This window comes from Thermobia domestica, chromosome 17, assembly GCF_964235325.1.
Source record: "Thermobia domestica chromosome 17, izTheDome1.hap1.1, whole genome shotgun sequence".
Classification (NCBI taxonomy): domain Eukaryota; kingdom Metazoa; phylum Arthropoda; class Insecta; order Zygentoma; family Lepismatidae; genus Thermobia; species Thermobia domestica.
In genome coordinates, this window is record NC_137470.1 from 162,700,840 (window position 1) to 162,724,666 (window position 23,827).

The window sequence follows — 23,827 nt, forward strand, 5'->3', positions numbered from 1 at the left end:
CATAATAATGTTTTAAAACGCTAACTAGAAAGGAGAACATCATTTTAAATAACTAATTGGTACAGCAAAGAATGGATTGTCTTTTGATTCAAAGGACAAAATAGTAGCGGGAGCGTAAACCGATATAGATTGTTTAAAGGGAAAGAGCACGGGATACCAAGTGAAGCAGGTCTCAATATATTTGACATGCAGATCAGTGTAGGCACTCGTCATTTTTAGGGGGGGGGATCTGGGCGATAATGGAAAATTGAGGGCGAATTACGCACAAGAACTTGAGGAAGATGTGCATTGCTCTCGGAATGTCCTTAAAGACTGTCCGTATTATAGAGGTGTCCGTAAAGCGATGTTTCACCGTATTATTCTTTCATTCTGAATTATTTTGAAACAAGACCTCCTTCGTGGCTAAGCGGTTAGCACACGCGTCTTTAGCGTCTGAGACTCGTGTTCGATTCCCGGCAGGAGCTCATATGGTTCGGATTCCACGTTAATCAGTAGGTCCCGTCTCATATAGCCTCGCTGCTGAAAGGGACGTTAAACTCAGAATCAACTCAATCATTTTGAAACAACAATTTTAGGAATGATCAGAAAAAATGCATCAAAGATTGCGATCATGACGAATAATTAGTTTTCGGATCAGTGCCCACTAAATTTTTAAATGGCTCCCAAATGGACCTTTTTTTTCGGAATAAGCACATCATACTGAGTTAACAGATATATTAGTTTGGGTTTGGCTACACTAATATGCAGTTCTTCAGATATAAAGCGTACGGGAAATGATTTGAATGAAATAGGTCTAAATTGGATCTTTTTATGCATTTTTGGATCAGAGGCCACAAAATTTTTGAACGCCCCCTAAATCGAGTTTTCTATCTTTTCTTTTTTCTTTCTTTCTTTTTCTTTTTTTCTTATTTTTCTTTTTTCTTACCGAATAAGCACATCATACTGAGTTAACTGATAGTTTGGGTTTGGCTACACTATATGTAGTTCTCCAGATATAAAGCCCACATTGGATCTTTTGATAATAATAATAATAATAATAATAATAATAATAATAATAATAATAATAATAATAATAATAATAACCAAGCATAAATTGGTACAAGCTATAAGGAAATAGATTAGACTACGCTCAATCATGATGTCGCAAGTACGCATCGCAAGCTTTTGCACTACTATATACAATCAATACACTTTCTGTATTGATATATACCTATGTTTGAGTGATATACACACACTCGATGTTACCTCGTGACTATATATATGGTTAATACTATATGAGCCGTGTTTGACTCACGATGTAAAGCTCGTCGGCTCGGAAATGAAATGAAATACATAATTTAAATTTCCCACGTGTATGCCTTGCAGAGGCAGATCTAGCCCGGAGCCGAGGACGCTAGGGTTCTCCAGGCTTCTAAGTGACAAAATAATCTAACACGTTTGCTGCGTTACGAGTCACCGGTGACTCTACAACGACTCACCAAAGGTAGTCGTTAACCCTGGTTCAGTTATATATTTAGTGGCAATAACCGTTTTCACCTTAAAATATCTTCTGAAGTTATATTCACTAGTATGCTCACCTTTTCTACTGAAATTACAAGTCCATAATGAATATTAAATAATTTATTCTTTGATTCCCTTTGAATGTATATTCACACAAACCGACTTGCAATCAACATGTTAACTGAGTATATATAAACAACGACATAGCAACCAACTAGACAATAATGTATATTTCTTATATATTAAAACATTCTTCTTTTTTTATTTTTAATTAACATTATAACAGGTATAGTGCTTATGTAAAAGCACTTTCTGCCCAAGATATATGTAATTATGAGCGATACAAAGTATCTCGTTATATAAAATGTCGCCCGATAAAGGGACTAAATATAAAAGTTATAAGGGAGCTTGACTTTTATATTTAAGAACCACTGATCCGTTTATAATAATGACATGATAATAATTGTGTTCTCTACATTTTGATCGCCCTTCATATATAACTTCGTTAAGTTTCCTTCATATAAGTACATTTATAATAAAAATTTTATTCCATTATTATTTATCTTTTATCATTAAAAATGTCGTCGCTTACTAATACAATCAACGAAGGACGCGAAATCAAAAGCGTAAGAGATAATTACATTTTAAAACACAAATTACAATGATCAACGATTTCATTCATCATTAAAAACGGTCATGTTAAAAAAAATGTTTGCTCTTTCCAGGGCGCATTATATAACAATTACGTAAGATGGTATTTTAAAGTATACATCATATCAACAAGGCGTCATGATACAAAAGAATCTTATCCAAGTATCATATAAGGTGACACATGAGTACAGTCGTCGGATAATTAGCTTAATAGAATGAACCTTCTACTGAATATAATCTTTGACAATAAAGTTTCAACATAAATCAATATAATATAAACAATCTTTGTTTTTAATCAGTAACAACATTAACATCTTCCCGTATGGTAGATATAATAATCTATGTTCAAGTGAACGAAAAGAAGAACTTAAATTATTTTCACACATAAATATTCATAAGAATCAATAGCTGATATGGGTTTAACCCCTACCACATCAACTGCAATCAGTTTAAATTCATACTCGTATATGGTTCTAATAAAGTACATTGTACCGCACAATCATGATTATGTTCCGCATTATTATTCTGTACATGAATTGTGTCATTATTTTGATTTTGATACGAAGTGCCATCTCTTGAACTATGGTTACGTCTATCAATGTAGTTTACAGTATTTCTAGAATTTCGCCATGTATTTCCTTGAATCTACTTTGGTTAAATGGTCTGACATAATTATTGTCACGATTAGTTAGGTTAGGTGTGTTCCCATCATATCTTTGCCTATTCTGATTGTTCTGATTGTTTAAATTTACTCGATTTAGGTTATGTTCCGTATCGTCTACATTACGGATGTTTAGATTCCGGACTGGTACTGATCTAAAGTTATCTGATTGTTTTTAATTTTACCTATTCCCGCTTGATGATTCTGTGCCTGGTATTGAGTTTCATAACATTGAACAAGCATTAATAGATGATTAAAACTCATGCATTGCGTAGAAAACAGGATTTGTTGTAATTTAAACGGTAGTAGATTTCGAATAGATGCGATCACTCTAGATTCAGATTGCAATGGATTTACGATTTTTAATTCATTATACGTATTCACAACAAAATCAACAACAGATTTGTGCAAGCGAGGATTAAAAGGTTGATTTCTAATCGTAGCGTCTCTGTTTGCAAGTAGAAAGTCATTCTCATAATTTGCAATCAGCGCTGCCTTGAATTCCTCATATGTGTTGACGTGTTCCCGTACCGCTTTAAACCATAAAGAAGTGGAAGTAATAAATGAGGGATTAGTTTCATATATTGAGATTTATCTATACACATTATACTGCATTCGTCCTGAAATTTTTCTAGGAAAGAAGTAGCATTTTCATTACATCTACCACTAAACTTACTCATAGCACGTATTTCGCTCATTTTTACACTTAACTTTACATTTATTTCACCATTTCGTGTTCGTGTTGAGTGAAAATTTCTACCTACTGCGTTATGTGTGGTTCCATCATCTCTTTTCCGCCCATTTGTATTCCTTGGTTGAATTCTTTCCAAAATAATATCCTCATCGGATGGGTTACTTGAAGAAGAGATAACGCAAGGTCCACGTCGATCTACTGCGGGTGAATGCGAGGTCATCTCTTGTGAATGAGGGAACTCCAAATGATCATTAACCATGTTGTTGTTGTATGCGTTGTCTTTAATCTGTAATGTCCTAATTTCCTCCTGTAAGGTAGATATCAATTGTGTATTTGCACGTATTTGGTTAGAATTATCTGTCACCTGAATCTTTTGCTGACGAACAGAAGATTCGATTACTTCAAAATCTTTTTTTACAATATTAACTTCTTGGATTACATGATTGTAATTATCCTTGCAATCTTCAGATAATCTTTTTAACTTCTCGTCGAATTGTAACGTGATGTCTGTCACAGCTTGTATTACAGATTGTTTCGCTTCTTCGGACTTTTGATCTATTTGTTCTAACTGCCTACCCAATTCTTCATGCTGTCTCTCTAATCGTTCATTCAATTCTTCATACTGTCTTTCTAATCGTCCATTCACTTCTTCATACCGTCTACTCAATTCTTCAGATTTTTGCTGTATTGTTTGCTTTACTTCTTCGGACATCTGGGCTAAATTTTGTTTCATAATTTCTAAATCATCCTTTCGGCTTTGTTCCTGTCGCTGCAATGCTAGTAGAATTCTGTCTTCTAATGTCAACATTCCGGGTGCAATAGGATCTATATTCTGCTCGTTGTTAGCACTGTCAACAGTTTCATTCTCTACTGTCTCACCAATCATGATTTTTCTTGTGATTACTCTGTCACTTCTAAGAATAGTTGAGTTCGTATTCATGAACCTTCTTACTAAGGTAAATTCACCCTTACTTTAGACTTCGGGATATGAATTTACAAGAATCCCGGGTGAGGTAAACCAAAAATTTTACAACGACTCACCAAAGGTAGTCGTTAACCCTGGTTCAGTTATATATTTAGTGGCAATAATCGTTTTCACCTTAAAATATCTTCTGAAGTTATATTCACTAGTATGCTCACCTTTTCTACTGAAATTACAAGTCCATAATGAATATTAAATAATTTATTCTTTGATTCCCTTTTAATGTATATTCACACAAACCGACTTGCAATCAAACATGTTAACTGAGTATATATAAACAACGACATAGCAACCAACTAGACAATAATGTATATTTCTTATATATTAAAACATTCTTCTTTTTTTATTTTTAATTAACATTATAACAGGTATAGTGCTTATGTAAAAGCACTTTCTGCCCAAGATATATGTAATTATGAGCCGATACAAAGTATCTCGTTATAACTCGTACGATATTTCGTTTCTGTGCGGTGCCATTGTATGCACTGTATTACCTCTGTGCGTTTCTGGTATTTTCGTTTGTACAGATTTTTCACGTTACTAGCATCCATGGACAAACCATCAACGAGACACATGGTGACTCGTATAGCACTTATCCGGTGACTCGTATAGCTCTGCCGCAGCGAACGTGTTAAGCTATTATTAATATATTTTTGGAAGTTTATAGTAAACTCATGATATACCTATGATAGTCTGGGTTATGGCTGCCCCAAGAGTTTCACCTGTTAGATCCGACACTGATGACTTGTAGGGTACGGATGATTAGTATGAAAGAATGGCTAGAATGTGAATACGGAATAAAATGGGAGAGCCCAGTAATATCCACGGACAAGGTATTTTTCACTACAAACTCGTGGCCAGTGATCGAATCAAGGACTTATTGCACCAGAGGTGAGCGGTTCTAGCATTGTCCGCGGCCCACACTCTCATGTGGATCGGATTCTACGTTAATCTGCAGTTATACTCTTCATATAGTGTCATTGCTGAGAAGGACGTTAAACTCCAAACCGACCACTATGCGATTTTGACACATGAATGCACCACATAAATGGAATTTGAAACCTATTGTCGTACACAGAATTTCATCAAAAATGAAATGAAATGAAATCTTTGAGTTTTACGTCCCATGGTTATGCCGGCTAGGCTAAAGGAGGCAGTGAATATGAGAAATAAATGAAATCGTGGAATGAAAAACATGGGAGGAAACGGGAGAACCCCGAGGAAACCAACACACGTGGTGTTTGTCCGCTACAAAGTTCACTTGGTGCGAGTTGGAATCGAACCAGGGACCCCATGTACTAAAGGTGAACAGAATTTCATCAGGCACAGTGGTGAATCTATCCCGGGAACTAACCCCCTCCCATTTTTTTTTTTTTTTTTTTTTTGAGTGGCATAAATAATTTAAGCTATTATTTCTATTTCTATTTTTGAAAGTTTATAGTAAACTCATGATATACTTGTAATAGCCTGGATTCTGGCTGCCTTCCCCCCAGTTTTTACCTTCTATGTCCGTCACTGATCAAGCACCCAAGTTCATATCTATATTGTAGGTAAGAGTAGTAGTTTAGCATGCATTATTATGTATATTTCTTATATAATGCATCCGAAACTCACTATTTTTACAGACAGAGAAAAATCCGTTCTCCGGACAGCGGTATATTGTACAAATACACGGTATCCTCTTGCTTACTCTAAAAATCATTACGGAGCATCCGTTATCCGTATGCTACATAGGCACTGCCCTTAGATGTTACATCATGCCGCTACAGGATGTCTGACATCTAACAGTTTTCCGTATATCACATGCATATACTTATGTTACCTTCGTCGGCTATATGCTATATACGTCAATTTGTATGTGAGATCCTGACCGCCAACATTGTTTCATACAGAAAGTACGTATAGATGGAACACTTATACAGAAAGTATTATAAAACATGCGTTTTCAGTTATCCATCTGCTGTACGTTAAGTCCAAAAACTACAGGAATTACGTATGTAACCTATCTTTTTAAGTACGCCATCTACATGTTTTTCTCAGTGTAGCCAAATTTAATAAAGCTTCGTTTACGGAGATTAATTAGTGATAATTTTAATGTATGAATACTCTCTAACTCTCCTGAAGTATTGGCATTGGTTTCAAGACGGATATTTCCTTTGAAGTGAATACTTTTTTCGAAATAATTTTAAAATTTCTGACTATTTTTGAGGTGGAACAAGACACTTCACGACGCATCTTCTCTTGAAAAATCTGAGCTCGCGTCTTCGGCGCGGGAGACCGGGATTCGATTATCGGCGGGAGTTCATCAGGTTTGGATTCCATGTTATGCTGGGGGGCGCGGTGGCTCAGTGGTAGAGCGTTCACCTCCGGTGCTTGGGGTCCCTGGTTCGCTCCCAGCTCGCGCCGTGTGGACTTTGTGGTGGACAAACACCGTGCTCGTGGGTTTTCTCGGGGTTCTCCCGTTTCCTCCCACTTTCTTCATTCCACCTTTTCACTCATCTCTCATTATCACCGTCTCCTTTAGCCTAACCGGCATAACCGTGGGACGTTAAACTTAAAGATTTCATTTCATTTTTTTCCATGTTATGCTGTAGGTCCAAGCTTCATACAGTTTCGCTGCGGGAAAGGACCAAAAACCCTACTTAACCCAAAAATCAATAATTTAATATCAAAGACTATACAGCTTTACTTAAACTAAATATAGGCATTAAAAATAAACTGAACAGGTGTAAGGGTGGACAGATACTCGAGGTTTGTAACCAGGAAGGGCATAACTCGAACGTCGCGGACGACAATCTTGGGCGTAGTAGTTTAGCAAATATCCGGATGCCTTCGTTGCAGGGACATGGGTTTAGAAGTAAATGCAGAGAAAGCTAAATACATGGAAGTGCGTCGGGACCGGAATACAGCAAATTATGGATGCGGTAAAATATTAAATAATACTTTTGATAAAGTGGATAGTTTCAAATATCTAGGATCAATATTAACAGAAAAAAAAATCATATTCACGGAGAAATTAAATGTCGCTTCAAAGCAGGATATTCGTGTTATTATTCGGTTCAAAATATCTTGTCGTCGCGAATTCTGTCGAGGAATTTGAAGCTTAAAATATACAAAACGATAATCATGCCTGTTGTTTTGTATGGTTGCGAAACATGGTCGCTTACTCTGAGGGAAGAACATAGACTGAAATTATTTGAGAACAAGATCCTGAGACGAATATTCGGACCCAAGAGGAACCGGAATGGGGAATGGCGGAAACTTCATAACGAGGAACTACATAATTTATACGGTTTACCCAACATTGTTAGGGTCCTCAAGTCTAGGAGGCTTAGGTGGGCGGGTCATGTAGCTAGAATGAAAGAAAGTAGAAACGCTTTCAAAGTCTTGACTGGAAGACCCATCGGAAAACGACCATTAGGGAGACCTAGGCGCAGATGGGAGGACAATATTAAGATGGATCTCGCCGAGGTTGGAATACAAAGTGGAAACTGGATGTAGTTAGCTAAGGATAGAAGTCAGTGGAGAGCTTTTGTGAACGCGGCATTGAACCTCCGGGTTCTATAGGCCTAGAGTTAGTTAGTTAGTTAGTTTATGTTTAAGTATCCATATGAGACAAGAAACTGTCTCGTCTCCGAAAGGTGACCTGAAAGCTGTATGTTACCACTTCAAGCATCTGTTTGTCGGATCAGCTTGTATATCCTTACGAAAATTTTGTCTCGTCTCGTGGAGAAAACTCTTTGTATTTCGGAATGAGTTGAGTTGATTTTGAGTTTAACGTCCCTTTCAGCAGCGAGACTATATGAGACGGGACCTACTGATTAATGTGTAATCCGAATCGCAGGAGCTCAAGCGGGAACCGAAACCGGATCTCCCACAAAAAAGGCGCGTACGATAACCGTTTAGCCATGAAGGAGCTCTTGTATTTCGGAATGAACCTCAAGCTTTTGCAATATCATACTATTCATTTTATGCGACAAGTGGATGCCACGATGCTGAATAATTGTGAACTGTGATATCGCACTTGCTGTATAGTAACCTATTTTGATATAATAGGTCAAATTTATTTAACCTATGCTATATAATGCTATATAGATCTTATCGCGTAATCAATCATGGGAAAACGCCACAACCTAAGGACAACACGAAGACCACTTATTGCACTCAATACATTGATCGTATAAATATGTAATCACATGCAAATTTCATAAGAATAAAAATTTAGATTTCTACAAGTATTTTAAAGCTCTGTGCCTCATTTTGTATCAATCTCTGCAAAATATGCAGATCGCAACACAACGCAAGAGAAAAAAAGAAGAAATTATAGTCGGTGTGACGTGTATCGCAAAATAAAACTCAAATTTTGGGTTGCGTTGACGCGAAACAATACAGAATGTTAAAGCTCTTGTAGTATAACAAAATTGTTAGGAGAAAAGCAAACAGGACTATATAGCTATTTAGATTTTAAGTGGATATGCATTCATAGAAAACGAATTGAAGGTAAATTAATAAATACTTTAAACAATATATTTAAATACTTTTCATGGATTATTTTTATTTTAAGAAAACAGTTTAAAACATTAACATTTTTAACTGTACTATCTATGACTTCACATATTACACGAAAATTGTTTAATACAACCAATAAGTAAAGAAGCCAGGTAGATTTAAGATATTATAATAAATTGATAGACTAGCTTTAGTTATGGTGGGGCAATTTAGCTGGATATTCCTTGAAATATCATGCACTGTTGTTCGTTTCCTGATTGAAGAAACGAGAGCTGGCGTTCCCGTACACATAAGTGTATATCCTAAATACATTATAGCTACCCGAAAGGTATAATATCTTACGCAATAACAAAGAAAATTGACCTTTTAATATCAATATTCAATTTTCTTTGTGAGAATATCACTGTAGCAGGCAAATAACATAAATCCGCTACAGCAATATATATATCCAATATATACAAACACATATGGCTACATTGTCATACAAGCCAGATTTAAAAAAAATAATGATGAGCAAGGTTCAATAAAAAAGAAGATAAAAATATAGATCATAAAAATATAGAAACCGTTCTATATTTAAAGAAAAAAGTAGAAATTTAATAGCAACATTCTGAAAGTTTTAAGTTTTATGATTAACTTTTCACTAAAAACTCGCCGGACACGCAAGAGCAAATTAATGTTGTATTACTGAAGTATTGTTCTCCGTTCGGGAATAGTAAGATACTAATAAAATTGAGCCAATAATACCTCTAATCACCTGGAGTTTGTATATTGCTAGTATTTCTTTTAGATAATAACATTATAGCAGATGAATTTGTTTAAACTGGCATATCATTTCATTTTGATAGTATTTAATCCTTTGTGTGTATTGCTAGTTGCCTTAATACTGGAAATTGGGCTAAAACATTTTTTTTTTTTAAAATATGTCATATTCTAGAAATCATTGTATGGTAACATTAATAACTTATGCGTTATTTTTTATAAAAGGAAAGAAAAGGATAGAGTATATGCAAAGTATATTTCAAGGTCATGTGTGTTAAATAATATGAAGTTGTGCAAACCAAATACTATTTTAGAACCAGAATAGATATTGGTTTACAATATCCATTGTATATGAAACTTCAAGGTCAACTGGAAATAAATTATAACACGACATGTAAAATGTATATGCTGAGCATTTGTGTGAACGTGTATGTTATATATATATATATACTTTTTTTAAAAAAAAGTTTAATGATACAGAGATAATATTTTCATACACTGCTTGTAACAAGTAAATATAGGAGCTAATGTAATTTCAGTTAATTTTTATATGCATATTAAATCGAGACGGGCTATATATGGAAATAAACAGAGAAGTTCTGTAATTTTTAATCCCGAGTTCCAACTAATACTATTCACCAAGTAAATTAATAAGACATTTTATTTAAAATGTTTGCTATTTTTTTATGTATCGTTCGTTAGAGAGAGTTAATTGAAGAAATAATAATATTTAAAAGTTTGATGAGTTATCAATATTAATCGTATATCTGCAGGGGTAGTTTGCAAAAGAGTACAAAGTAGTTCGGTATGATGCAAAACCAATATTAAGTTAGCCTAGGGACATATCAATGATTTGTTTTCCAGTTCACGTCAAGCGTGTCAATCAAGTGTATTCGACACCAATATGTTTAATGAATAAAAGAGGAATTAAAATACACTAAACACTCGTCTGCATCATTTACATTCAAAGTTTTTTTTTTTTTTTTTTGTACTCTAGTTCATTATTAGTTTATCACAAGTTTTCTGACTACATTGCACGAAAAGTAACAAAGTTGTATTAAATTATGTTAACTACACTTTGTGATTAACTATGTAATGATGTGTTAATGATTTATGGTTTTACACATGCAAATGATTTATTTACAAAGAAGCATCTTGTAATTTATTACTACTATATCCCGCGGTGGATTGAAATATGGGTTTATTAACATTTTCTTTGCAATAAAAAAGGCAAATACATGGGAGATGATATTCTTTAAATGATTTGCGCATCTACAAAAGGAATATATATAGCTCTATTAATCAATCATTCAAGATTACAAAACGTTTTTAAGCTCTCCTCCCCTATTAATTAATATATACCCTCCTTTGAATTTTTTCATTAAGTTACCACTATAGATATGGTCATTTCTAGACAAAATACTTAGCAACAGTGTTCCATCAGTTCCGAAAATAGATTAACTAAATTAATACTATTATAGCTATAAATATAATAGAATATCAAATAATTCGTAAGAGAAAACAACAAAATATTTACCGGCAAATAGCATAGAAAAATTAGTAAAAGTGCCAGTCCTGCTTAGGTAATCAGCTGAAGTTTTAATATCCAACATTTTTGAGTTTCAATTAGTGTTCGTTACGAAAAGTAATTAGTGATATTAATGAGCACAAATTGCAGCACACATCAGGATAATTTATTCACAGAGTCAGGTCAAGTTGGGGGTCAATGTGACCCCTTACCCTTTAAGACAAAATTGAGTTGAGAAAACTTTGCTTCTGATCACTAAAAAACACTGTATTTTTTTCACTAGAAAATTTGTAAGAAATTATTATTGGAAATTTTCTGTATCAGAAATTGTGTCGCACAGGTCCACCAACAAAACACTGCTTACACCTTGCTCTTTTCTTTTAAATAACACGAAGTTTCATTAGTCACTTGTTAACACTTTATGTTTACTGAGGAACTTTAAAAAAAAATAATCACAGTTAAATCACATGAAAGGAAAAACGTAAACAAAACAATCACTTTGTAAACAGCTACGAAAAGCAATGAACTTGTAAACGTGTGTCTTGCCCAGTTAGATCAGCCTTTGCCAGTTGTCTCTGTTTAACCTTTGACGATTGTGTTTATATCTCACATTTTCAGTTGGTGTCGGTGGGAATAATACTCGCGGTTCCCTCGCTGGCGGTTTCCTCGTGTCGGGTAAAAGCTTTGGGAAGAATAAAACGACACCTCAAGAGCGGGGCGGTCACGAAGTGCTTCTGCCAACCAATCAGGGTGGGTAGCTCTTCCCATAATGCGTCAGCTAAGCTCCGCCCCATTTCACTTCTACAGAAAACTAGGGAACTGGTGATTGCATCAAAGAACATTCGCAATGTTGCCACGTCGCGGTTGACAGTAGTCACTGTTGCACATGTACACAGACATACAAATTTACACCTACACTGAACATATGAATATTTGTGTTAGCGTGAAACGATATGAATAATAAACACATTTTGTTACATAAAATCTTCTCAATGAAAATCAAATCCTTGTTGTTTCTTCTTTCACACTTACTTGATTTAGAGTTTCACATCGCTTTTCCGCACAATGACTGTATTAAATATATCCGAGCATCATGAGCTCTAACCGGGAACCGAACCCGAATATCCTGCATCCAAGGTACATGTGCTAACCATATAAACACGTGAGCTCTCTCTACTCCTCAGATCGGCACGAATCACGTTCGATTCTCATTATATTTTGTTGTAGTTTATTATTATTATTATTATTATTATTATTATTATTATTATTATTATTATTATTATTATTATTATTATTATTATTATCTAAACCTGCACTATCTACCCAGCATATCATTCACATATGAGCATGAATCTCCTTGTCATTCCTCACATCTGTACATGTCCCTTTACAGACACAAGTGAAAGACGTCTTGATAAAATTCGGCAAGGGGTACCATAAATGGAAGACTTTTTTGGATTATTATTTTTTTCAATATCTCGCACTATTTGCAAGATTTGGGCCTATTTCCGATTGGAGTTTCTAATTCATGTATGATCACTTTTTTTTTTTTGTCTTACATGCAGCATCTAATAAGCAAATATAATATACACACGATTAATTATAATGTCAGTGATATATTATAATTAATATATGGGGTGTTTCAAAAACACCGACAACGTTTAATAGGTGGTTCCTAACACCAAGATAAGACAAAAAGTATAGATTAACATGGGTGCACAAATGGTTCCTTTCGGACTTAAAGGCTCCCGAAAACATGAAAAATAAACTTTAAAGGTTCACAGCTCCAAAACTATGGGTCCTACCGTAGTTGGGTCAAGACTTCACTTAGGAACTAGTATGTGCTCAATACAAAACTCCATGTTTCAGAATTCTAAGGTGCTCACGAAGCAATTTTTATAAGAGGGAGTTTGGCTATGAGAATATAATTTGAAGTACTCACCAGCTACCTCTATAAAAATGGATGTGGAAGTATCGCAGGACTCTGAAACTTGGATATTTGGATAGGACACATACTAGTTCCTAAGTGAAGTCTCGACCCGACTACAGTAGGTCCCATATGTTTGGAGCTATGGATATTTAAACTTCATTTTTTCATGTTGTCGGCAGCCTGTAACTCCGAAAGGAAGCATTTGTGCAACCAGGTTGGTCTATAATTTTTGTCTTATCTTGGTGTCAGGAAACACCTCCCAAACGTTGTCTTTGTTGTTTTGAAACACCCTATATATATTATTATTATTCATTGGATAAGGCACTCCAAACAATAAAGATTCATCTTAGACTGAAAAAGTGGATATCCTTCGTTTTTCATTATCATTTGGGCATGAAACTAACGCCAGAGTGATATACTATTCCTTTATGCAATTGCGTGGTGTTGCAATGTATAACTCATAGGATATGATGCTTTACTCTTTTAAAGATTTCATAAAGAGTTTAAAGAGACATAACGGCCATGTTTTTTTTTAATATTCAATTAGAACTGTGCAATCTACACAAAATTTGGAATCGACCAGTGAAAACGGTACGTTTGTGGTTTTTAAGATCTCATTATAGAAAGGATTGGACACAAACATATAAACTTAGCATTTTAATTTATAGACGTGCTGAGCCTGCGCTCTGTACACAGCGCATCATTTGTATATGAGTATGAATCTCCTTGTCATTCCTCACAACATCTGTACATGTCCCTTTACAAATACAAATAAAGACGTCTTGATAAAAATTGGGAAGAGATACCATAAAGAGAAGATTTTGTCGATTACTTTTTCAATATCCCACATCATTTGCAATATTTGAGCCTACTTTCGGTTGGAGTTTTTAATTCATGCATGATCAGTGTTTTCTTTCTTCTTGCATGCAGTATGTAATAAGCAAATACATTACACACACACTTAATTATAATGTCAGTGATATATGGTGTTCATTGGGCAAAACACTCCAAACAATAAAGATTCAACTTGAGAAATGGTTATCCTTCGTTTCTGAATATAACTTGGCCATGAAACAAACGCCTGAGTGATATGCAACCCCCATTATATACAATTATGTGGCGTTGGAATGTATAATGTGTAGGATATGATGCTTTAGTTTTTTTTCCTAATTTCGACACTTCCAGTCTACCCGTAAAAATGTAATAAAGAGATAATGCCCATGTTTTTTTAAATATTCAATTAAAACTAGACAATCTACATAAAATTTGCAATCGAACAGTGAAAACGTAATCTTTCTAGAGCCTGTAGTTTCCGAGACATCATTGTCAAAATGATTGGTCACAAACGTATAAACGTCCACAAACGTATAGACGTCCACAAACGTATAAACGTCCACAAAAGTATATTTTAAAAGAACTACAAAGATGGCAGCACAATCCATTTGCAATGATTTTTGAAAAGGCTTATTAAAATACAAAGGATTTGAACAATAATTAAAAAAAATAAACTTTATGAAACACGTCTATTTAAAACAATTTATTTAAAGTACACATAGCTACTTTAAAATATTTGTCTTTGTTAAACGTGAAATCACAAATAACCATAAATCAAAAGTTCGAAATCCAAAGTTATAGGTTGGAGCTCAGGCGCTTTTGTTGCTATTGTAGCATTTTAATAGTTAGGTCCGTGGGACGTAAAACTCAAAGATTTCTCAAAGATTTAATAGTTAGGTTATTATTATTATTTATATTATTATTATTTCTATACAAACTACACGTAATTATTCACTTCGTTAAAAATTCACATTGGGATTTTGTCGTTTAGTTGATTGTTTCTTCGTTATTTTTAATATTGATAACGGGAGCGTGGTTGCTTAGTGGTAGAGTGCCTACCTCTGGCGCATGGTGTTCCTGGTCCGATCCCTTAGCAAGTGAACACTTTCGAGTTTGAAGTCACAAATTGTAAACCATTGCCCTTTAGACTAAGAAAGACAATTATTAAAAGCAAGTAGATGGTGATGGAAGAATTTTTGGAATTATAATGTAGGAGGATACTAGAGTACCCAGTAAAACCTCACGATCACGATGTTGTCTACCACAAACTTAATTGGCCTGGGATCGAGCTAGGGACCCAAGCACTAGAGGTTAGGGATCTACCACTGAGCCACTGTGCCCTATCCCCCGGCCAAGTAATTTTGTAGTGGAGAACATGGTGACCGTGGGTTTTCTCGGAGTACCCCCCTTTCCTCCCACTTTCTCTCTCAACCAAGTCTTCCATCATTATTCACATGCTTTAATAATCTATCTTCCTTAGTCTAAGGGACAAATTCGTGGGACGTTAAACTGAAATATTTCGTTTCGGTTTTCATTTCAAAGAATAAATATATTTCTGTGTTCACACTGACAAGTAAACCTTACGTTTGGGTGAATCGAGTTGCTGACTGAGACACATATGAGAAAGTAGTACTAAATGTGGTCAGTATTTCAGTGAAGTTATAGGTGCGAAGCTCCAGGGGTTTAGGAGATACAGCTACCAGAACATCACATGGAAGTACAGACTAGTCTTCATACAGTTGGAGGTAAAAGCTCTATAAGACCTCTTGTAGCGACAAAAGGTGAATAGCAAATATATGGATACATATTAGAACTAGGGAGAAGTCATATAGTAAGGGTATATCTGACGGCGGCCATCTTGAAATCCGCCATTTTGAATTATGGTTAAGTTTTTAAAATAGGAATAGGGTCATGTGATACATGATTTAAGGCGCAAATTTAATCAGAAGAACAATGGTGACGTTAATTTTGATTTACGGGCAATTGGTAAAAAGTTATAGGGAAATTAAATAATGTTGCAGCATATGTATTAGTCCTTTACCCCACCTTGTAAATTTTTTGTTAATGATAATAATTAAATAAAAAGCAGGTGGATAAATATTAGGTCTATGGTAAGAGTTGCCTTGATGGCGACCATGTTCAAATCCGCCATTTTGAATCAGACAAAGTTTTAAATAGCGAACGAGAAATAGATGTGAACAGGATACAAGAAAAACAACGAAATGGCGTGCAAGTACAGCATCAAACAACTAACGTTGTAACGCCAACATTCTATTTTTGATTAACTTCTAGCCCGAAGTCATCTATTGCATTACTCTATTCCCATTTAATTTTGTGCTGAATAATGATAAAGCAAAAATGGGTATACCGTTGGATTTATGGCAAATTTGTTATTATAAGATGTCACTGTTATGCGTATTGTTTAAAAATTTTGTCTGATTCAAAATGGCGGATTTGAACATGGCCGCCATCAAGGCAACTCTTACCATAGACCTAATATTTATCCACCTGCTTTTTATTTAATTATTATCATTAACACAAAATTTACAAGGTGGGATAAAGGACTAATACATATGCTGCAACAATATTTAATTTCTCTGTAACTTTTTACCAATTGCGCGTAAACCAAAATTAACGTCACCATTGTTCTTCTGATTAAATTCGAGTCTTAAATCATGTATCACATGACCCTATTCCTATTTTAAAAACTTAACCTTAATTCAAAATGGCGGATTTCAAGATGGCCGCCGTCAGGTATACCCTTACTATATGACTTCCCCCTAGTCCTAATATGTACCCATATATTTGTTATTCATCTTTTGTCGTTACAAGAGGTCTTATAGAGCTTTTACCTCCAACTGTATGAAGACTATTCTGTACTTCCATGTAATGTTCTGGTAGCTATATCTCCTAAACCCCTGGAGCTTCGCACCTATAACTTCACTGACATACTGACAACATTTAGTACTACTTTCTCATATGTGTCTCCGTCAGCAACTCGATTCACCCAAACGTAAGGTTTACTTGTGAGTATTAAATCCCGATCTTTTTCAGAGCTCCCTCGTGGCTAAGCGGTTAGCGTACGCGCCTTTGGCGTGGGAGACCCAGGTTCAATTCCCGGCGGGAGCTCATGTGGTTCGGATTCCACGTTAATCAGTAAGTCCACGTCCCATATAGCCTCGCTGCTGAACGGGACGCTAAACTAAAATCACCTCACCGATCTTTTTCACCAAAAGTTGAACACATTCATTTCAGAACAAAGAAGCATAACCTAAGTTTCTTCCAAACATTTTATACTACATTTATCAGTTACATAAGAGATAAAAGTAGATGAAATATATTAAATTATTTTCTAGTTTTACGTCCTACGGTTATACTCTTTAGCCTAAAGGAAATAAACAACTAATAAATGAGAATAATTATGAATGAATTTGTGGAAAGAGAATACGGAAGGAAATGGAAGAATCTAAAAGAAAACTCACGGAAAAACTCAAATGATATTATTAAAATTGTTCCGCGACGTAAAACTCGCTGTTGCTCATATCACAAAGGGTTGGCCGAACTGATGGCTTTCTCGTTCGATGATACGTTGTCAATGTCGACTAAAAGCAAGGAATTCGTGTTATTATTCAAATCAAAATCTTTTGTCTTCGCATATTCAGTCGAGGAAGTTGAAGCTTAAAATATATAAAACGATAATCATGCCTGTTGCCCTGTATTGTTGGGAAATATGGTCGCTTACTTTGAGGGAAGAACATAGATTGAAATTATTTGAGAACAAGATCCTGAGACGAATATTCTGACTCAAGAGGAACGGAAATAGGGAATGGCGAAAAGTTCATAACGAGGGACTGCATAACTTATACCGTTTACCAAACATTGTTAGGGTCATCAAGTCTAGGAGGTTAAGGTGAGCAAGTCATGTATAGCGAGAATGGAAGAAAGTAGGAACGCTTTCAAAGTTTTAACTAGAATTCCAATCGGAAGGTGATAATTACGAAAACCTAGGCGCAAATGGCAGGACAACATTAAGATGGATCTCACGGAAATAGGAATACAAAGTGCTAACTGGGTTCAATTTTCTAAGGACTGGAGTTAATGAAGAGTTTTTGTAAACGCGGCATTGAACCTTCGGGTTCCGTAAGCCATAGAATTAGTTACGGTACTTATATACTTGGTCAATATATCAACTAATATTTCAAACTTGTTGGATCAGAGTTTATTGCTTTTGAACTTACGTAACTCGACTCAAATGAATTTTTTTGGTGGACAAATACAATATGTTTGTCCCGTTTCCTCCCACTTTCTCATTCCACCTTTTCAATCATTAACATCACCGTCTTTCTTAGCCTCGGAGCATAATCGTGGTACGTAAAGTTATAAGTTTCATCTCATTTAACTTGCATAGCTACCCCATTACTTTGCAATACTGAGTCAACACAGACAATTTTGTGCCGCTCCCGGTAATCAAACTGAGTACCATACGTACTGAAAGCACTAGCGTTAGGCATTTTTGTGGGGGGGGGGTGACTTGAGTTTGGCGTCCCGTTCAGCAGCGAGGCTATATGAGAGGTAGATCTACAGGTGAACGTGAGATCCGAACCACGTGAATTACCCCCAGGCAACCATTAGGGATTTCGATACACGGTTACAAATTTAAGTTATTCAATAATAATAATAATAATAATAATAATAATAATAATAATAATAATAATAATAATAATAATAATAATAATAATAATAATAATAATAATAATAATAATAATAACGCTCTCGTTTTCGGTCGAGCGGTCCCAAGTTCGATTTCCACGAGGACACTCGATAGAAAGAATGTAAAAAACTTTTTCAAACCAGTCATCCTGAGTAAGGTTTTCCTCAGTCTTCCTCAACCACACCAGGCAAATGCCGGGATGGTACCTAATATTGGGTCACATGATACTTACTGCCTTCTCCAATCTTTTCTTTCTTCCCCTAATTAAATAGTGTGATCGCTTAGGGATGGCATAACCTCATACGTGACAGGTTAACATGGTAATTGATGGTGACGCGGTGGCTCAGTAGCCCTCTCTGGTGGTCTAGTGGCTGACACGTGCACCTTTGGTTTACAGGGATTCGGGTTCGATGGGAAAGACTTTGGAATTTTAATTGTCTTTTATATGTATGTGTTCGTGTCCCTGTCGAATTTGGTAAAAGTCGAAGAGGCCTTGTATACGAGAAAAACTCGGGATACTCAGGAAACTGAGGTATGGTCGGTTGATTGTTTTTTTTTTTAAAGAAAAAGTGGTAGAGCGGTCATCTCTGGTGCATGGGATCCGTTTCAATCACAGCTCGAACCAAGCGAACTTTGTGATGGATAAACACCGTGTGCGTGGGTTTTCTCGAGGTACTCCCGTTTCCTCCCACTTACTTCATTCCACCATTTCTTTCATTTTTTAATCATCACCATCTCCTTTAGCCTACCCCGAATAAACGTGGGACGTAAAATAAAGATTTCATTTCATTTTTTCATTTCATGCCGAATGTCCAGAAATCTAATTTCAATTATTATTATTATTATTATTATTATTATTATTATTATTATTATTATTATTATTATTATTATTATTATTATTATTATTATTATTATTATTATTACACAATAGTAGAAGTAACTAAATTCAGTGGAAAACTATAGTAGTTGGCAACACTGAAACAGAAGGGATGAGATTGTTCAAGGGGAGAAGACTGGGAAATTATCACGATTAGGGAAATTATTTTTTTCTGTTTCCTTCTTTTTCTTTAAAAAAAAAGAACAAAAATCTTCTTGAAGTTTCATCTCTTTAAGTTACGAAAGGTTTTTGTCCTACCCCTCCCCTCGCTGCTTCCTCCTCGATGAAGCAAACTCGACACGAAAGCTGAGAGTCGAAACGGAAGCAGGGTTGGAGGTTAAAGGAAAATATAACAAAAAGCAATCGGAAGAACATCGGAGAGTTTCTCGGAAACACATCCAGATGCCTTTGTCACCTTGGACGTCGACGAATGTACCGTAGCTCATTTAATCGCGCACGTCCTCCTCTTCAAAAATGTGTGTTTTATTCTTATTTCTGTTCTTTTAGACATTTATACGAGGTGTCCTAAAATTCTAGTTATGGAATGGGTACAAAATAACACACATTAATAATAATAATCTCGGTCCCCGAGATTTAACAATAGATTTTTGGTAGTAGAACAGACCGTTGTGACGGTTTCCTAGTTTAATAACAGGGTCTCCTCCCATCTAGCCCAATCCCACTTTGTTAATGTCTTATTAGCCAGTAACGTCTCGAAGACAAAGATTTCAGACATTTCAGGTGCGATGAGAATTCCCATCTCGCCTAATCCCACTTTGGCTAACGTCTTATAAGCCACTGACGTCTAAAAGATAAGAGTTTCTGCCACTTTAGGTGAGATGGGAATTTCCATGTAGCCCAATCCCACTTTGTCTAATGTCTTATTAGCCACTGACGTCGCAAAGATAAAGATTTCAGGCATTTTAGGTGCGATGAGAATACCCATCTCGCCTAATCCAACTTTGTTTAACGTATTATCAGCCATTGACGTATAAATTTTAAGAATTTTCGCCATTTTATGTGAGATGGGAATTCCCATCTCGCCTAATCCCACTTTGTTTAACGTCTTATCAGCTACTGGCATCTCCATGGTAAGAATTTCCCCCATTTTAGGTCCCATTTTGTCTAACATCTTATCAACCACCGAAGTCTCCAAGATAAGGATTTCTGCAATTTTAGGTGAGATGGGAATGCCCATTTCGTCAAAAATGGTGACTAGGAAATTTCTGTATTAAAGAGGGAAATTGTGTACTAGATTATTGACCAGCAGCACTACGAACTTCTAGCCTAATCATAATTTTTCGTTGCCGATGTTGACATATTGTATACATACCACAAGTTTGTACTCAAAACAAAGGGCATAATCATTTAGTAAACTAGCTGCCGTGCTAGCATTAATTAAAAACAAGTAAATATATTTACAACCTATGCAATGTAACATGTTGATATAGCCAACGTATATTTTAAATCAGAGTTTAAGATTAATTCTATTTGTGGGGAATAATTACAGTTGGGCATTAATAAAGGTTTTTAGCTGTATAATATCAACTTACATTACTAAAAGCTCACTGTCTGCAGTTAAAATTTTTCAAGGATAAGTGGGTACAGAGAAGTAAGTTCCTTCAAATTTCGAAATTTTCTTACTTAAATAATATGATATAATAATTTTCCTCTATACTTTTATCAAAATTATTCTATTTTGATGCAATATGACGTACATTTTCTCTCATACTTATCAATAACCTCCACTGCTTCATTTTAAAGTCTCTCAAGTATGAAAGGGTAAATTAATCTTCTCCCTGTCATTTGCAACTCATATCGCATATCCAGTGGAAGACTGTTACAACTCAAAAAATGACAATTTTTAGTTATTATCGCTCAAAAGAGAATAGAGAGAGAAAACCTAATTCTACCTGGTTATATTTTTGCATAAACGTAACTAAACAAATTAACTTCTAGAGGGCAGAAATACCAATATTCCAGGGAGCGATTTAGATAGAAAAACAAACTTTAAAATTCATTTTCCCACAAATGTGTATTTCTGACTTATAACAGTCTTCCACCGGGTGTGCCATATATGTTATGTAAATTATCCAGGATTGTTTCTTAAATTGTAATCAATTTAAAAAGTCCCATAGTTCGGGAGCCATTTATACAACGATAACATGTATTTACTTCTTTTATTTTATTTAATCAAAAATCTGACAATCGCTACAAATTAGAAGAAGAAGAAATGTTAAAAAATATATCATGAATAATCTTGATTTGTAAATGTTTTGTTTTGCTGTCATTAAATGTAAATGTTTGTTTACTCATCGTTAGGACAGTACATTCGGTTGCTATGGTAAAAGTTTATGTTACCAGGGTCCAGGGATTTGTTTATAAATAATTACAAAGATATAATGCAGCAGGACGCCATATAATCTAGAAGTGTATTGAATTGCTGTGAAGCAATTAATAACTACTTTGAAAATATAGTGCATTTAATGATCGTAAATAATAAGTAATCATTGAATATCCATCGTAGTAAGTAGCAATAATTTCATGTATAAGTTATACTACAATAAATCTTTAAATAAGAAAATATTCGAACTGTGGAGTTATAACTAATTAAATGAAACAGGTGTTCGCTACTGTTTGAGAGTTGAGTTCTTGTATTTGACAACAACCTAGCAACTCACGCTGGGATTTGTTTGACCATTTGCTTTAGCACTGTCCATGTAACCTTAAAATAATGCGACTTAAACATGATTTATGAATGTGGTACTCAAATAGAAGGTCGGCTTAGTAAATTTAACTACCATCATCATGAAGTTTGTTTCCAACAAGGAATATTTATTTTAAATAATACAGATATAACATATTTTGTCGCCCCATGCAAATGCAAGTGTTGCACATATGGTTGAGCAACCTGTAATATATCAAAGGATACTTGTAGTCCTTGATACTAATAGAAACTAATTATTATTCTTTACTCATTTTTTTCACTACAATTTGCAAACTGTTTGTAATTTTCTTGCATTCATCTAGCTATCAACTTCATGCTTGTTGTTGAAACTTTAAACAGAATGACCAGAATTACCTTTTCGGTTCCCAGACGGCCTTTAAACAAAACCAAATTAGAAAAGAAATTAACAGATAGCTTTAGATGCTATTGGAGTTAGTACGGCAACGGATACTAAATTGTTGTTATTTCTTTATTTGAGATTACTGGCTTCTCCGCCATTTATATTTTAACATCTGTATCTTTACTGTAGAATCAAAATATCGTCCCTTTGTTTGCAAAGTGTCCTATCTCAATTTTTCTCATTTTTCAGGAGAGTGATCTGAAATTTTGCACCTATTTTACTTTCCTGTTACACTCGTGTTTACCAACAAATATTTACCAATTTTTGACACAATGTAGCCAAATGTATATTCTTTAAAACGACATGTTCAAATTATATAATATTGTAATATTAAGCCATAAAAAAATGTTATTTGAGATACGCCACTTTGCAAAAAAAATGTTTGTTTTAAGAATGAGTTACGTCACCGTGCCTAGTTCTTGGGATATAAGAATAATGCCAAATTGAAGACGGCAAACGGTAAATTTGTCCATTTGTGTACATCTAAGTTGCTGTGTTCATCTTTGATATGAGTAAGTTATAAAAAATAGTAAACAAACGATAGAATCGAAAGTCTTATTTCTTTCATTAATTAATTAAACATGTTGATGAAATTAATAATAAAAACAAACTAATACTAAGGCTTATGATCTTCACCAAAAAAAAAAAAAAAAAAAAAAAAAATAGGAAGGATGTGGTATGAAATTAATACTACAAATTAGCAGTGTTAAGTGAATATGAAGCTGTATGAAAGAAAAATAAAATTCAAAACAAGAGTCTAAATAATGAAATTAAAAATAAGTTATCGTAACTACTAGAATATAATAGTATTATTTTAAGTAAACATGAGTATAAAAAATGAGTACAGCCAATAGCACCTCCATACAATACTGCACTGAAAATTACTGAACCATGTCCATAAAGTAATTTTTAATAAACAGTCCTGAAGTTAACAAAACTAGAAAAAGAAAGAAACTCGTGTTTATTTGAAACTGTCCTAATGGTAGAGGTGCAAGTAAAATTGCTGGTGCTCAGACAGGGGTAGGTCAATAGTTTTAAATTGGCGTTCCTTGTAGTCTAA

The 23,827-nt window shown here is 34.7% G+C and overlaps 1 protein-coding gene across 5 annotated transcripts in view; it reads right to left on the reverse strand.

The window, feature by feature from the left end:
• Ets65A (DNA-binding protein D-ETS-3) overlaps nucleotides 1-23,827 on the reverse strand; it is a 692,236-nt gene that overhangs the window by 227,254 nt on the left and 441,155 nt on the right. Inside the window, exon 1 of one of the 5 annotated variants that reach the window (XM_081744530.1) lies at nucleotides 11,297-11,988. The exons of the other annotated variants lie outside the window; for them this stretch is intronic. Coding sequence (XP_081600656.1) covers nucleotides 11,297-11,372 — 76 coding nt within the window. The 5' untranslated portion in view covers nucleotides 11,373-11,988. Of the gene's footprint in view, nucleotides 1-11,296; nucleotides 11,989-23,827 lie in introns of those variants that run through there. 5 annotated transcript variants of the gene reach the window in all.